Consider the following 16,040-nt stretch of genomic DNA (forward strand, 5'->3'; position numbering starts at 1 on the left):
TGCCAATGGACTTCTGGCAAGGGATGGGTTGCACCTCACGAGGATGGGGAAAAAGTCCTTCGGAAATGCCCTAGCAGGCTTTGTCCAGAAGAGTTTAAACTGGGCTGGGGGGGGGGGGGAGATTCAGGCCCCCCAGAAACTTGTCCGCACTGGACAAGTGAGGGAAGAGGATCAGGGCTCTGGGACCAGGGTGTTAGAGGTACTGCAGGAGCTGGCAGGACGCCTATGAAGAGGGGACTGGTATCAGGAAAGTTGGGAGGAAGGAGGAGGCTGGGAATTCCAAAGAAAGAAAACTGTGGGAAAGAGTTGAGGTGCATGTACACCAATACTAGGAGCATGGGTAATAAGCAGGAAGGGCTTGAAGCTCTCCTGGGAATAGGAAGGTATGACATGGTGGGGATCACAGAAACTCGGCAGTATGAAAGGCAAGACTGGAATGTTAGCATAGAGGAGTATCTCCTGTTTAGAAAGGACCGGAAGGGAAAGAGGGGTGGGGGTGTATCTTTAAATGTGAGTGAAGGGATAGGATGCACTGAGACAGAATGTGGTGCAGTTGGGGTTCTGGTAGAGTCAGTCTGGATGAAACTAAGGGGTTATGACAGGGAGAGGGGCCTGACAGTGGGGGTATGTTACTGCCCTTCAGGTCAACTTGATGATGTTCTGACAGATCAGATTCTAAGGATATCTCAGGAGAGGAACACAGTAATTATGAGGGATTTCAGTCTCCTGGATATTAGTTCGGAGACTCACTCAGTGGTGACAGCCAGGTCATATGTTGCTTCCTAGATGCTATAGAGGGAGGGTTTTTCATGCAGAGGGTCTGAGAGGCGACGAAGGGGAAGACCATCCTTGACTTTGTTTTGACCAGCAGGGAGGAGCTGATAGATGAGGTACAGATTAGAGGAGCTTTGGATGTGAGTGGTCACTCCATCCTTTGCTTTGAAACCAGGGGAATGGGGAGGTGCAGCAGGTCGAGCACTAGAAGCTGGGGCTTCAAGAGGGCCGGCTTCGGCCAACTGAAGGCCAGACTGGGGAAAGTCTCCTGGGATACATTACTGGAAGGCAAGGGAGTTGAGGAGGGGTGGATGGCACTCAAAAGGGAGGTTTTAGGGGTGCAAGCGTTGATGATACCACTAGTTAGTAAGGTGGGGAGGCGAAGGAGAGGGCCGCCATTGATGCAAAAGGAGGTGGTTAGAGCGATTAGATGCAACAGGAACCTCTGTAGGAAATGGGTACTGGGGCAAATAGACAAAAGGGTATACTAGGAGGAGGAGGTTGGTTGCAAAAGGATTCTTTGCAAGGTTAATGCTGATTACAAGCTGAGACTTGCAAAGAATATCAAGAGCAGCAAAAAGGGCTTCTATCAGCATGTAAATGGCAAGAGAAAAGGGAGGCAGGTAGTGGGGCCACTAAATAAGGAAAAAGGGGATCCAGTGACTGATGTGAGTGAACAGGCACAGATTCTAAATGACTATTTTGCCTCTGTGTTCTCCCCAAAGCAGGACAGGGGAGATCTAAATGGGAGATTAGATGAGGCCAGGGACTTAGGGGCACAGATAAGAGTCACCCCTCTAGAAGTTGAGGGGCTCCTCAGGGCACTGGACGTTACAAAGGTGCCGGGTCCTGACAGGTTACACCCGAGAGTACTTTGAGAGTTGACAGGGGTTCTCTCATGCCTGCTGGCCTCCAGTTTTGAGGCCTTGTGAAGAACGGGTGAAGTTCCAGAGGACTGGAGGGTGGCGTCAGTGGTCCCAATGTTCAAAAAGGGTAGTAGAAGGGACATGGGGAATGACAGACCATTGTAGGAAAAACAATGGACAGGCTCAGAATAGAGAGAGATCTAGTGATGATAAATAGGCAAGGGAAGCTGGCGGCCACACAACACAGCTTCCTCAATAACAGGTCCTGCCAGACAAACCTTCCGGAATTCTATGACAAGGTTTCAAGGTGGCTAGACCTGGGGGTGGGGTGGGGCGTGATGCAGTGGATGTGGTTTACCTAGATTTCGGCAAGGCCTTTGACAAAGTGTGCCATGATATCCTGGTTGAGAAATTGAGGAGTTTTGAGATAGACCAATCCACTGTCGGATGGATTAGGGCATGGTTGACTAACCAAAAGCAGAGGGTAACCATTAGTGGCAATGCTAATTCCGTCCTTTTTTTTTTAAAGGAGGCAAAGACATTTTTATTCAGGCAGGCTTTTGGTTGTTTAGTTTGTCAAACTAGGTTTTAACTGGTTGGTGAAGTTTCTTAATTATTTTAGCAATTTTTTAAAAGAAAACTGATGCATTTAATTGATGTTTTCATTTAATAATGTATTATATTTTAATAATTTTTGCAACATTAGTTTAGTAGAAAGGTGGAATAATAAATATTTGTTGTGAAAACAGATTTCCATAATAGCATGTATATTTAAACTGGCCGCTATTTTATTTCAAGGAATTCTTTTACAAATTTGTGCTCTTTTCAAAGGAATGGCCATACTCTTTTTGGCGTTCTAAATTATACTAAAACACCAGGGGGAAGCCGAAGACTTAGGTCTAATATTCTAGAGCCTTTGATTGATACTGATACCATTAACACAAGATTGGATTCTGTTCAAGAGCTACTTCAAGATGAGGAACTCTTTTTTGGTCTTCAGTCAGGTAATTGATTGTTTTACGAAGATAGAAAATATTTCCTCTAATAAAGGGTTGATGAGAATATTCCACCTTTCAGATTATATATCCTTCCAAGGTGGCTTCAAGTAATACCAACAATCATTTAGAAAATCACAATAAATGCTATTCACTTGCCTGTCTCTTCTGGAAATCTTTCTCCCGGGCAGTTGGTCATAGTGGCCCCAGAGGCAATGCAAGAGCTCCTGAGGTAGTATTTACTTGCCTGTCTACCTCTCTCTTCTAAGATTCTGTTTTTCATAGCTTTTGATAAGTTTAATGTATCATTAGATGAGCCTCAGTTGGTTCAATACAGGAGATTATAATTATACCACTGTATAGGAACAGGGATTTCCACATTTGAGTGGAGCATAACACTGGTAGTGGGAGAACCAGTGTGGAGTAGTGCTTAAGAGTATGGAGCTGGGACTCATGTGACCTGGGTTCTAGTCCCCACTCAGCCATGGAGCCAACTGGGTGACTTTGGGCCAGTCACAGACTCTCAGCCCAACCTACCACACAGGGTTGTTGTTGTGGGGATAAGATGGAGGAGGAGATGTAAGCTGCCATGAGCCCTTTGTAGGAAAAAGACAGGATATAAATTGAAAAATAAATAAATAAATAAATAAATCTTCCTTCCTGCACCAGAAATTCATAGAGGGAAAATTCAGTTGTTGTTCCCATATTTTCCCTATTCTGATGTGGAGAATAATTCACATAGGTGAAGCAATATTAGAAACCAAATCACTACTAGTGTTATACTCATCAAATTTAGAATTTATTAAAGAGGAAAAACAAAATAGAGATCTTACCAAATCATAGAACAGCAGAGTTGGAAGAGGCCATGAAGGCCATAGGGTTGAACCCTCTGCTGTTGCAGAAATAACATCTCGAATGTTATTGGCTTGACTCTTAAAATGACACATTTCCAATTACAATTTAGCACATCTCTGTATATCTTGGAGGCCAAATGTAGTATATAATTAGTTCTACAAATAAAACATGCACACATTTTAAAGTTAAAAGAGGGGGAAATGTATCTCTGTAGCATGAAAACTCATTTTAACACTGCTTAAGATTGTTGAAACCTTTTCAGCTTATTTTAATTGTAATTGCTGATATGCAAGTGGATATGTGTTTTAGTTATTGTATGTGCACACAATGTAAATGTAAGATACCAAATTAGATTAGTATGATCTAATATTAGAGTCATTTATTTGAACCTCTATTGGCTTTAATAATACTTAGACTACAGTGCTTAGACTACAGTGACCCCCCCCCCTCCACACACACACTGATGTGCATGGCTGGAGCTGCTGAATATGATGTCTTTGTGCTCCACTGACAGAAAGGGGCCTCACTATGAGAGATCTCCTGTGTCAGACTCTTGCTGTTTCTGGCAGGTAGAAAGCTGCTGCTGGTGGTTTTCACATTGCCTGAAGCAAGTAGCCTCCAAAGAAAGGATTCCATCAGAAGCTTGACAACCTTCTAGTGATGGTAGTGTGAGCCTACAGAGCCAAGCATGGGTTGATATATGTACTTTGTTGCTCCCCACCACCCCTACTTAGAATTGCTCTGCCTGATCCACTGACATCAGTGGGATTAAATCTCAATACTTTTATTTAGTAGATTGAGCTGAATGATTTGTTTAACTTCTGTTTTTCAGTTATTTCAAGATTTGTGGATACAGAACAGCTACTTTCAGTTTTAGTTCAAATTCCAAAACAAGATACAGTATGTTTATAAATACTTTTGCTTGATAAATAATTATGATCTGCCATAGATCTCTACTTTTTACTAATAGTCATTTTTTTTCTTTTTATTGTGTGGAAGCCTGGCCATTCACAACTGACAGCACTGAATATGTAGTTTGCCATTTAAATTTGAGCGTTAGTTTGTACCATAGCGTGAAAAAAGATTCCACTTTTTAAGATTTTCAGAAGTTGGCAAATACCAAACTTTAGTATATAGGATGTTAGATATGTTATGCTTTGTTAATATTCTATTTATTTGTTTGTTTAGCAGACTTATATGCCGCCCCATTCGCTTAAGCCTCAGGGTGGCTTACAAATAAATAAATATCATTAGTACAATAAAATATACTATAAATAGTACAATAATTAATATACTATTGTCTTAGATATCTTGAATGATTATTTTATTTCAATTAATTTTAAAAGTTTTAAGCTTATCATATTAAAGGGGCAGAGAAGTTAAGATGAGTTGCAAAAACAAAGATTCAAAATTCTACTACTAATAAAAATGACACCTGTTTAACTCCTCTGATGAAGTATAAAGTTCCACAGAATTTCAAAGCAATCTGATAAAAATTGCCACAATTACAGAAAGTTCCACACACAAATCTGTGACAATACTCTGAGTTGTGGCTTGTATATCATATTTCTTTCAAATTTTGGTGAAAACTAATGATGTAGTTACCCAGGTTTGTCAAGGAGATGTACTATACCTTTCATTGCTTTGATGAAGATCTGAGCAGCTGTTCAAAAATTAGTAAAGTTTTTCTGCCTCATGAAAGCCTGTGACTGCAACTGCTAGCAAAGTTATGTTGGCCATGCTTAGTTTCACTTTGAAGCCAGAATGCTGCCAGTACTCTCATGTTCTGAGAAGAATTTCAGTGTATATGACAACATTTTGACTGTGGGAGAAGGACAGCAAGAGACTGTCAAATGAGGTGATGCAGAAGTAACTCTGAAGGCTGGGAGAATCGTTCTTACGGATAATATACAACTCTAAACTCTCTCCTTTTAATTATACTTAAAAGGCACAAAGAAATTATCTAGATATTCCAGAAACTGGCTCCCTATACCATGACCTTTTTTTATTTCTAATCAAACTGATACCCTTCTATTGTGCTTTTGATTTGATTTAATTATGAAACATGCTAACTTGCCTCGTTGTCCTGCACAGAGCAGGGGGTTGGACCCAATGGCCTTCTGGCCCCTTCCAACTCTACTATTCTATAATTCTATTGCTTGAGATGTACTTCTAAAAAAATAAGGGTCCATTTGAAATGAAATCATGATTAACATTAGTTAAGTGGGTATAAACCTATGTATTGTAGAGGTTACCTTGCAAGAAAGCAGATTCAGATTTCTTGGGGATAAAGCTGTAAGCTGTTAGAGGTTCAAGTAGGCTATTTCTCTCACACACTTGCCCACCTTACCTTACCTCCCCCCCCCCCCCCCCCTCCCCCCCCCCCCCCCCCCCCCGCCCTTTCCCCTTCCCCTTCGCCTTCCCTTTTGTTTTGCCACTGACACCATCACCATTCCTGGAAACTCACATGGCTTTGCCAGGCCATTTTTAAAAAGAAAAACATTCATTTGCTTTTAATTTACAAAGAAATACATTTCTCTGTATCTGTATATTCCCCTAGACAGCCATAGGATACTTTGGATTCCCAGATCTGAGGTTGAAAAAGAGATTTGACTTTGCAATGGGAGACCCACACTCAGTTTCCCCTCCCTATCAGAGCCAACAGAAAGAACCATACTGGTTACTTCTCTTAGGTCATAAGGCCAATCCTGAACAGCAGGTAAGGAGGAAGACTGCATTTGCCAGGATATGACACATCCTAGCACTCTAGCCTCCTTCCCTTCCTGTTCAAAACAGTTGGCTGTCCAAATGATTTACTGAGTGAGAGGATTGAGGAGGCAGAGATGACCTTGTACTCGTCTCACCCTGCATAGAATACCTGTAAACATAGAATCACACAGTTGGAATGGACCTAGAAGGCCATTAGGTCCAACCCCCAGCTCAATGCAGAACTCAACTCTCCCATCCAGATTCTAACCAGACCTGACCCTGCTTAGCTTCTAAAATTAGGCAGGATCAGGCAGTTCAGGCTGTATAGAACCTCAGAAGCTTATAGGCATCCCTACTGGATTGTACCCTCAATTTAAGATGATGGTCCTAATTTACAATAAGCCAGGGGATGGGGAGGAAGGACAGTGTCTCAGGCACGCACAACAATGAAGATACAAGCCAACAGTACATTGTTGAGGACTGAGAACTCATTTATATGCCTCTAAAGAAGATATTTTAAAATGTGTTGTGACATTAAATCTTTGTTTTTCAACTTTGAAACAGAATCTTTCCATTTCTTTCTGCCAGTGGTGACTTCTTTTTCTTTCCAATTTGTTTCAAAACTGATAAGCACAAGTTCACCAAATTTCAATATTAGAAGGACCCCAGGTCTTCCCTGAATAAATGTGCTGCTTGGTCTGTTTGTAATTACACTATTGTTTTGATTGATTTTAATGTTTTATTAAAGTTTTAGCTATGTTTATGCATCTTAATGTATCTCACGCTTTATTTTGTGAATCATTTAGATATATTTTAAATAAATTCAGCAGCATATACATTTATTGATTACGATGATGATAATAAAAATGACAACAATGATAACAGTGCCAAGGTAAAAACTAGTAAGAATGAGCAGCTCATTAGAAGAAGAAAAAAGTCAGTTAGCTTTTGTAGTCATGATGCATGAAGAGAAAATATAGGTAGCAAGTGAGCTGAAAGCAACAATGATAGCACAGCAGTATCCAGGACACATGCTAAACCAACACTTTTGCCATTTTCTAAAAGGTTAATGCAGCTGAGGCAAAGATAACAAATTTAATCTATCTGAAGCATACCCTGGAACTTGTGGAGCCTTTGAAGGTATCATATCCTGAAGCACTATCTAAAAGTCAGTTACTATTATTGTTAGACCATAGTGGTCTCTGTTCAGGCCCTTATTCTGTGCCACTGTTAGTTGCTTGCCTGCCATCTAGTCCACGAGTGCCACTTTCACAAATGCCCAAAGGGGTAGTATTGCAGCTTAGCTAGGCAGCAAGAAAGGGCCAGTTTTATTCCACATGATCCTATAAAGCAGAAAATTCATTGCTCAGGCACAGATTATGCTTCCAGATTGCCTGCCCAAGTATATTTGCTTTCTTGGTCTCTGCTCACTGCTGCTCGTCTGCTGCTAATTTTATATATACACATTTCAAGAAAACAGTAGAAGAAAACAGAACTATGAAGAAAGTATGACCAGTCACTGGCTAGAACTTAGGGCACTCAGATGCTTTGGATTACACCTCCCATCAGTTCTACCTGACATAACCAACAGTGAGGAATCATGGGAGTTGTAGCCAGTAACGTACATTAAAGTTTACTCCGTGGTGGTGATGGCAGAAAAGCATGATTACTTCTTTGTTACCCTTGCATCTGCAGAAACAGAACCCCTTTAGATGGTTAGAAAATATTTACATCTTTTCTTCCCAGACATTGTACCCGCTGCTATTTGTTTGCTCTTAGAATGCAAACTTATGGTAACTTAGAATGTCTAATGATACTTGCTCCTTAGTAAATATATTTGAGATCACAATTTTACCATCTAACCCTATACATGTCTAGTCAATCTTTTGTGACTAATGGGGCTTATTCCCAGGTCAATCAATATAGGATTGCAGCCTGAGTGAACTAAAGGATATAAAACTCAGTAACATTTCTGTGCATTTGAATATATAATGTTTTCGTGTTCATTTTGACAGGATGCTTTAAAAAGCTATAAGACAACATTATTAAAGGCTTACTATAGTTCTTTGGAAGACATCAGGTAGTGTATTCTATGTCAGCATTCTTGCTATCATTTCTATAGTTTGTAAAATACTTTTATTGGAAAACTCTGTTATTCCATTCTGAGTCTCATTCTAACCATTGGTACTATTTGTGATTATAACACTACAAAGCTTTTAAATTAAAAAGAAGGAACAAAAGATAGTTGATATGATATTTTCAGAGCACCTTAGGTTCTTAGATAGTAAAATGAGTTCCATTACTGTTAATATGACTAAACACTCTTAATTGGGTTAAGCCAGTTGACTAATGTTCTGTTGTAAATGAAAACACAAGTCTGTTGATTTCAGTGAAATTGTGATTAAACAAAGAATTGTGACAGGGAACAGTATAATTTACATCTAACAGTATAATTTCATGATAACAATGAAATATTTGTCTATTATCTGAAAGTATAACTTTAGATATGATGTTCTTGGGGTTTTAAATATACAGTGAATGTTACCTATGGGTTTGGAATTCAGATATCTTGTTAATATATTAGACAATCATAGCATTTGTTAAGGGTAACAGACATTTTCACAACTTTGGTTATTTTTATTTATTTATTTATTTTTCTCTCCAGATTTGGCATCATACTTGAAAAAATTAAAACTGTTATTAATGATGACACAAGATATACAAAAGGGTGCTTGAGTATGAGAACTCAGAAGTGCTATGCAGTGAAGCCTAATATCAATGAATTTCTTGACATAGCACGAAGAACATACACTGAAATTGTGGATGATATAGCAGGTACATAGTACTTACAGCAATGAGCTTGCACAGAAAAAAGTCTTACAACTCCTAGCATTTCCCGGCCAGGCTGGAAGTTGCAAGACTTTTACCTCTCTAGATATGTATAGAATTGTACCCATAGGCACTTAATTTTAAAGTACAGGATGCTACTGCTGCTGCTGATAGTGATGATGATGACATTTTTATATCTCATCTTTCTTTTTGCAAAGAACCCAAGTCAGATTGCAAATTTCTCATCTCCATTTTATCCACAGAACAATGACCCTGTGAGGTAGGTTAAGATGAGTGGCTTACAGTCACGCAGTGAGCTTCATGGCCAAGTGGAAATACGAACCCAGATCTCTTGCGTTCCAGTCCTGTACTCTTAATCCAGTCCAGTATTCCACACTAACTCTCACTACACTATAGTGGTTCTCATCATACAATATTTACATAAGAAATATAAATTACTCAGATATGTACTCTTCAGCGACATTCTGAGCACAATGTAGAAATGATAGCTGGGGCTGCTGGCAGGAAAGGTGAATAGGCATGCTCTGTTGTGGTTGGTGAATGGTACCTGGCCCATTCTGAGGGCTTCCCTTTGCCCTTTGCTGCCATCTTTTTAGAGTCATCTACCATTTTGTGAGGCCTTTTTTCCTTTTCAGGCCTCTTGCCATCAGGTGTGTGTTTTGATTTTTCAGGCACCAGTAGGATAGTTGGTGGAGCTCCAGCAGCTGCTGATAGTGCATGAAACCAGGGAGTTGCCCAGGATGTCAAAGGGAAAGGGCTCTTTAATGCAAGGACCAGTGAGAAACTCAATGCCGTTAACAAAGCCAAAGTGATAGTTAGAAGAATGGGCTTCGCAGCCTCACAACCATCCAGAGCATGTTAAGTGGCCATGGGGTCCTATGGCTACCTACCAACTCCAGAACCAATTCCACCAACCCTTCCATGAACAACAGTATCAGTTGACTCATCAACACCACCAAAATGCCCCTCCTCAGTTCCAAGTCCACCAAAAAACAGTCGGACTGTGAAAAATGCCACCATTGACTTGTAATGTAGACCAGTGCACCTCCCTCAGTGCAACATCCAATCTATGTTATGCTTTCTATTTGTGTTATTTTACTGTTTCGAGCAAAGATGGCAGCCTCCATCCCATTTTAGATGTACAGATATCAACATCTTCATTTCCCACAAGAAGTTCTGTGTGGTCTTTTTACAAAATAATCTTCCATTGCTCCACCAAGTGGACTGGTTCACAATGCTAGACTTAAAAGATGCAGATTTCCACATATCTATCCTTCCAGACTTTTGCCACTTCTTTAGGTTCCATATTAGTTCAAGGTCCTTTGAATTCTGGGTCCTACTGTCCGGACTCTCCACAGCCCATGGGCTTTTACAAAATGTATGGCCATTGTCTGTGCCCATCTTTGATTACAAAGCATCCACATTTTCCCCTACGTAGATGATTGGCTTCTAGTTGCTTGTTCCCAAGAGGAAATTTTATGTTCTATATGGATAATGTGCAACCTGCTTTAAAGACTGGGACTCTGTATTAACAGTGAAAAATCTGTTCTTGTTTCCTCTGAGTCCACATTGGAGCTTGGCTGAACTCCAACACAGCTTGTGCTTATCCTGTCTTGGGTCTGTGTGACACAGCTCATAAACTCAGCCCTTTCCTTCCAGTCTGAACCACAAAAAACTGTTCGGGATGTACAATGAACTCTAGGCTACATGTCTATAATAGGTTACTGTCACGGTTGTCCAGTTCACAAGGTTATGCATGTTCCCATTTTAACTGTGGTTTGTCCATGCATTTTACCCACACTGCAATTCGACCTGAAAATCCTTAGTACTCCCCCATTCTATTCGAAGGAGTCTTTCATGGTGGATCACCTTCATGCCATCAGAACCTTCCCTTACCATAACAACTGCTGCATCACAGTTTAGCTGGGGAGCACACTGCACAGGCAACAGTTTACAACATCTGTGGACTAAACAAGACCAAAACAACCACATCAACTACCTAGACCTTTTGGTGATCCAGAAAGCTTTTATTTCCTTCCAGCACCTCCCTGAAAGGAAACATATCCTAATAGCCTCCAGCAACACCACAGTAGTGTTTTACTTCAACAAGCCAGCACAAAATTGACACAAAATCAGTTGCCTTGCTATCCAGATATGGAACTGCTGTATCCAAAGAGACATTACAATGATAGTTATCTACCTACCTGACACCTAGAATACTACTGTGGATGCCCTCAGCAGAATACCCCATGAGACTCATGAGTGAAAACTTCACTCAAAAGTTCTACATGCCACCTTTGAGGCTTGGGGGACACTGACCGTGGATCTGTTGAAACACAAACCAACATGCTATGGGCCAGAGTTGGACAGAACTCATGGGGAGAAGCTTTTCTCCTCCCATGGAAAGGGATCCTCTTCTATCTGTTCCTTCCATTCCCTCTAATCACCAGTGTCATTGCCAAAATTTGACAGGAGAGAACCAACTGCATCCTGGTGACTTCGTGGTAGCCCTGGCAACCCTGGTTCATACACCTTCTTTGATCACCAAATTGCACATTCCTCCACCTTCTGAAAAGACCAGACATTGTTTCCTGGAACCAAGGCAATATTCTACATGCCAACATGAATACTCTAACTGCTGGGAGGATCAATGAGTAATATCACAGACAGAACTTGACCCTGTCATTGAGTTCTTACTGCAGCACTACAACCAATCACAAGACAGCCATATACAGCAAAATGGAATGCCTTCCAAGTCAATGCAGAAAAAGAATGTTTTGACCCATTCTGAACCCCAGTTAACAAAATTACTCTCCACGTAAAATGACTTAAACCTTCATTTATCAGAGTGTACCTATCAGCTATTTTATCAGTACACAGTACCATCAACAATTCCTGCGTCTTTTCACATCCTCTCTTGAGACAGTTCCTAAAGGGTCTATACAACCTAAACCCTCCTGTCCAGTCCATCATGCCAAGCTGGAGCCTATCCATGGTACTACAAACATTAATGAGACCACTGTTTGAACCACTGGTCACTGTAGATTTTATATCTCTTCTCCTGGAAAACCATCTTTTCAGTAGCAATCACTCAGCCAGGAAAGCTAGTGAACTGTGTGCCTTGCGAGTATATCCCCATTACCTTTCATCCACCATGGTAATCCACCAGCTGGATCAAGTGTTCCTGCCAAAAGTCTCCTCTCAATTCCATCTATATCAAGACATAGTTTTGCCAGCATTTTTTCCATCTCCATCTTACCCCTACTGAATCAGCTTACACACACTGGATGTTCGTTGGACCCTAATCTTTTACAGATCATGCATAGAATCAATCTGTCATTCCAAGAGGCTCTTCATAGATTGAAGGGTGAACCAGTCGGCCCCCAGTGGATCACTCATTGGATCATAGAGACTATTAAACTAGCATATGAGCAGTCCGATCTGCAACTTCCAGAACAAAGGCACACTCTAAAATAGCAATGGCAACATCCACTGCACAGATGCTGGTATGCCTCTACAAGACCACTACTGAGCAGCAACCTGGTCCACACTATTGATGTTGATAAGAGATTACTGGCTAGATGTCTGATCAAGACAGAACTGTTCTTTTGGCCCAGAAGTACTCTCACGCTATTGGTCAAAACTAGGTCTAGGATGTTCCCCCCACCTTGTTGCCTTCCTTATCCTATATATACAGCTGCATCTCCTTTCTGCTTTCCCTTCCTGTCCTTCCTAAACCAAGCATACCTGTCTATGTTGACATTCCAGTCCTGCTTATCATCCCACCATGGTTCTATGAACCCTACCAGATCATACCTGCCTGTTCCCATGCCCTCAGCCAGTCATTTCTCTACTTTCCTCTGTTCTTCAATAACAATACCTCTCACCAACCATATCAGGTAACCTTGCTAATTGCCCAAATGTGTGATGCACAGACACCATGAAGAAGAAAGTAAGGTTGCTTACCTGTAACTGACATTCTTCAAGTCATCATCTGTGCATTTACACAACCCACCCACAGGCCCAACATTGGCGTTGATAACTCCCTCTAGGTTTCTCATAAATTAATTTTTCTTACTCTTATAAAATTCTGTGCTATTTGGCATAGATTGGAGCTGCTCCATGGTCCAATCCCTGGTTTTGAGGCCAGCACATCAGGTGGGGGCCTCCCCTATTTATACTAGAGGGAAAGGAAAGGGGGGATCCCATCAAAAATACTGAATTTTGCTGGTTTCCTGAAAACAAATCTGCACAGGTGCAGAGCCCTTATGTATTAATTCACAGTTGACAGATTGTAGAATGTCAGTTATAGGTAAGCAACATTCCTTTATCATTCTGGTGTCAGAGATGCTTCTGTCAAGAAGTGCCAGGAGGGTCTTGATTTACCACCACCCCATCTCCTCAAAATCTGTTCCAGAGATCTAGGAAACCATCTGGAACAGATTTTCATGAAGTGCAGAAGGCTTCTGAAGTTCAGAAGGGGTGGCAGTGAGAAATGAAGAAAGTCCAGTTGCATGTTTCTGCTAACATAACATTGGAATTCACCTAGAATAAGAGTTCAAAAGGTGCTAAAATACTGTTTACACATGGCCTGTTCTGTATCATTTTGGGTTATATGTCCTGCTGAGTATGGGGTTAACTGAACTGAGGCCAATGTTTTACCCAAGTTCACAAGGAGACAATCAACAACCAAGGGTTCAAGTCAAGTTCTAAAAACATACATTGGCTTTTAAAAGAACTTATTTTTCTCAATGGGACTTCTGCCTTCTAGCTCATTCTGTACTAAAAATGTCAAGATTTTTGCTCTACTAATTCTGAAGTTCATTGTACATATAATAGAGTTGGTTTTGTTGTATTAGAAAATACTTCTGTTTTATATTTTGGTATTAAGGAATGATAACACAGCTTGCAGAAAAATATAACCTTCCTTTGAAAACAAGTTTTAGTTCAGCTCGAGGATTCTTTATTCAGATGAATTGTGACTGTGCAGCAATACACAGTGGTCAGCTTCCTTCAGAATTTACTAAGGTACAAATTTGGAAATGTTGACTCTTAAAACTTTTGTAGTTTATTATTTTTCATGGGAATTTTATGTCTGTATAATGTATTTTTATTTGTATTTCTTCACACGGTGTTTGGCAGAATCATAGTTTGACTATATGATGATCATAAGCTGCGATTTGTAATGGGGGTTTAAAGAGGCAAAATCCAGTGCTGCTTGAATAGGTTTCCACTTGCATACCAGGACTTTCTCCTTTGCCTCTGCTGTTTATCTTCTCCTTGAAATATTCTCCAGGGAAATCCTCAACCCTTTAGAACAGTAGATCAGCATTACTGGATTTCATCCATCATTCTTTGACACATACAAGGAGACATTTCTAATAAAGACTATCATTGGTACTCTTGTAGAAGGCATTAGAGAAGCCACATGTTCTAGGATACCATATACAGTTAAGCTCACCTATATTCAAGGAGGATAAATTGGAGCAGATGCACATTGTTTTTGTGAATAGAAAACTTGCTGTATTTTTCTGAAAGAATATTATAGTAGCATCAACCTTCTACTATTAGGTGGGTGCTAGATAACCCTTGTATCTCATTCTCTGTGGGCAAATTAAGTCAGGTGGGTGTGACTAAACCCACCTGCTATCATTTGCTGCCTGGCTGAAGTGGTAGTTGGATCTGTGTGGCTTCAGTTAGGGAAAAAGTTTTGTTGTACAAGGTCTTCCCTGTTCAGGGAAATTTTCCATGTAGGTCACCTTTGCTGTTCCTCTAGAGGTTTAGAGCTGCCATTTAGATTGAGCAATTCCAAATTGTTCTGATTGGAGAGTTAATGCTATGTCATCCAAATCCAGTCATCATAAGTTATTTGATGATTAAATATTAACCATGTTGCCATGTTCTCACTCCCTGCACATTTGCAACTTTCATGGCAGCTATCACCAGTTTCCACTGTCCCTTTGATTACTGTATTGGAGGTCAGGCTAGCTTGTTAGCTGTGGGTTACACAAAGTTCATTTTGTTCTTATCCCCCCTCCCTCTGGGACTGTGGTGTTTTTACTATGTGGCCTTCCTCTGGCCAACTACTTTTGGGGTGTTTTGGGCTGCTGCAAATGGCAACATCATTGAAAAAACAAATGAAGGGCAAGGGTACTTGGCTCAATGGATATCGGCTTAAAGAGTCACTGTGCAGGCATTATATGATCACAGCTAAATAGATACGCTACTTAACACCATTCAACATTTCAGAACTGAAAATAAGGGCAGTATTGTATATATACACCCTTGTTCTGAGAATCACTGTCTGAACCCCCTTGAATTTATCACCACTACAGTAGAGAAAATTCTTCTTTGTCCGATTCATTTATTTTCTCTGCAGTAGCCTGCCATATAATGGCATGGACTAGCAGAGTTAGTAAACCAAACACTTACAAGACTTAACAGGATATATTCCTTCTTTTCCCTTCCCTGTCATGTGTGGCTTAGTTCATTTGTTTGAGTTATCTGTGTTTTTTGAGTTACTATAGTGGAGGCAAAATGCATTTGAGGAAAAAATATCAAGAAAATCTCCTACAAGGTTTTCTTGCAACGTTTCAACTTATATATCCTAATTTGATTCTTCCTATGCTTCTAAAATTAGCAAATGAAAATACCACTGAATATAAAGGGTTTAGTAAACAACAAACTTTAGAATATTTTCTCCCTTATCCTTATTAGGAGCTATGTTTTATGTTTCTATCTTTATGTTTTTTTCTTTATTCTGTGTTTCATAGAATATGTTTCTATGTTTTATAAAATAAATATATGTTATCTATATACAAATTTTCAAAGCAAATATTGAACAGTTCCAAAATTATGAAATTTTGTAATAATTTCAATCTTTTGCAAGATTTATATTGTTTCAGTTTTCAGGCATCTGTTTTGCTGTCTATTTGCAGAGCACCTTAGTAGAAGCTCTTGGCTGGATAGCTTTGCTTTTCTACAAGAAAAT

General features: G+C 40.1%; 1 protein-coding gene across 1 annotated transcript in view; it reads left to right on the forward strand.

Annotated features, from left to right (window-relative positions):
* MSH4 (mutS homolog 4) overlaps nt 1–16,040 on the forward strand; it is a 62,343-nt gene that overhangs the window by 25,065 nt on the left and 21,238 nt on the right. The window contains exons 7-12 of the mRNA XM_044440943.1: nt 2,472–2,644; nt 4,323–4,390; nt 7,265–7,339; nt 8,215–8,279; nt 8,865–9,034; nt 13,941–14,077. Of these exons, the coding sequence (XP_044296878.1) occupies nt 2,472–2,644; nt 4,323–4,390; nt 7,265–7,339; nt 8,215–8,279; nt 8,865–9,034; nt 13,941–14,077 (688 nt within the window). The remainder of the gene's footprint in view (nt 1–2,471; nt 2,645–4,322; nt 4,391–7,264; nt 7,340–8,214; nt 8,280–8,864; nt 9,035–13,940; nt 14,078–16,040) is intronic.

The sequence above is a fragment of the Varanus komodoensis genome, unplaced genomic scaffold (genome assembly GCF_004798865.1).
Source record: "Varanus komodoensis strain SLA01 unplaced genomic scaffold, ASM479886v1 scaffold1, whole genome shotgun sequence".
NCBI classification, from domain to species: domain Eukaryota; kingdom Metazoa; phylum Chordata; class Lepidosauria; order Squamata; family Varanidae; genus Varanus; species Varanus komodoensis.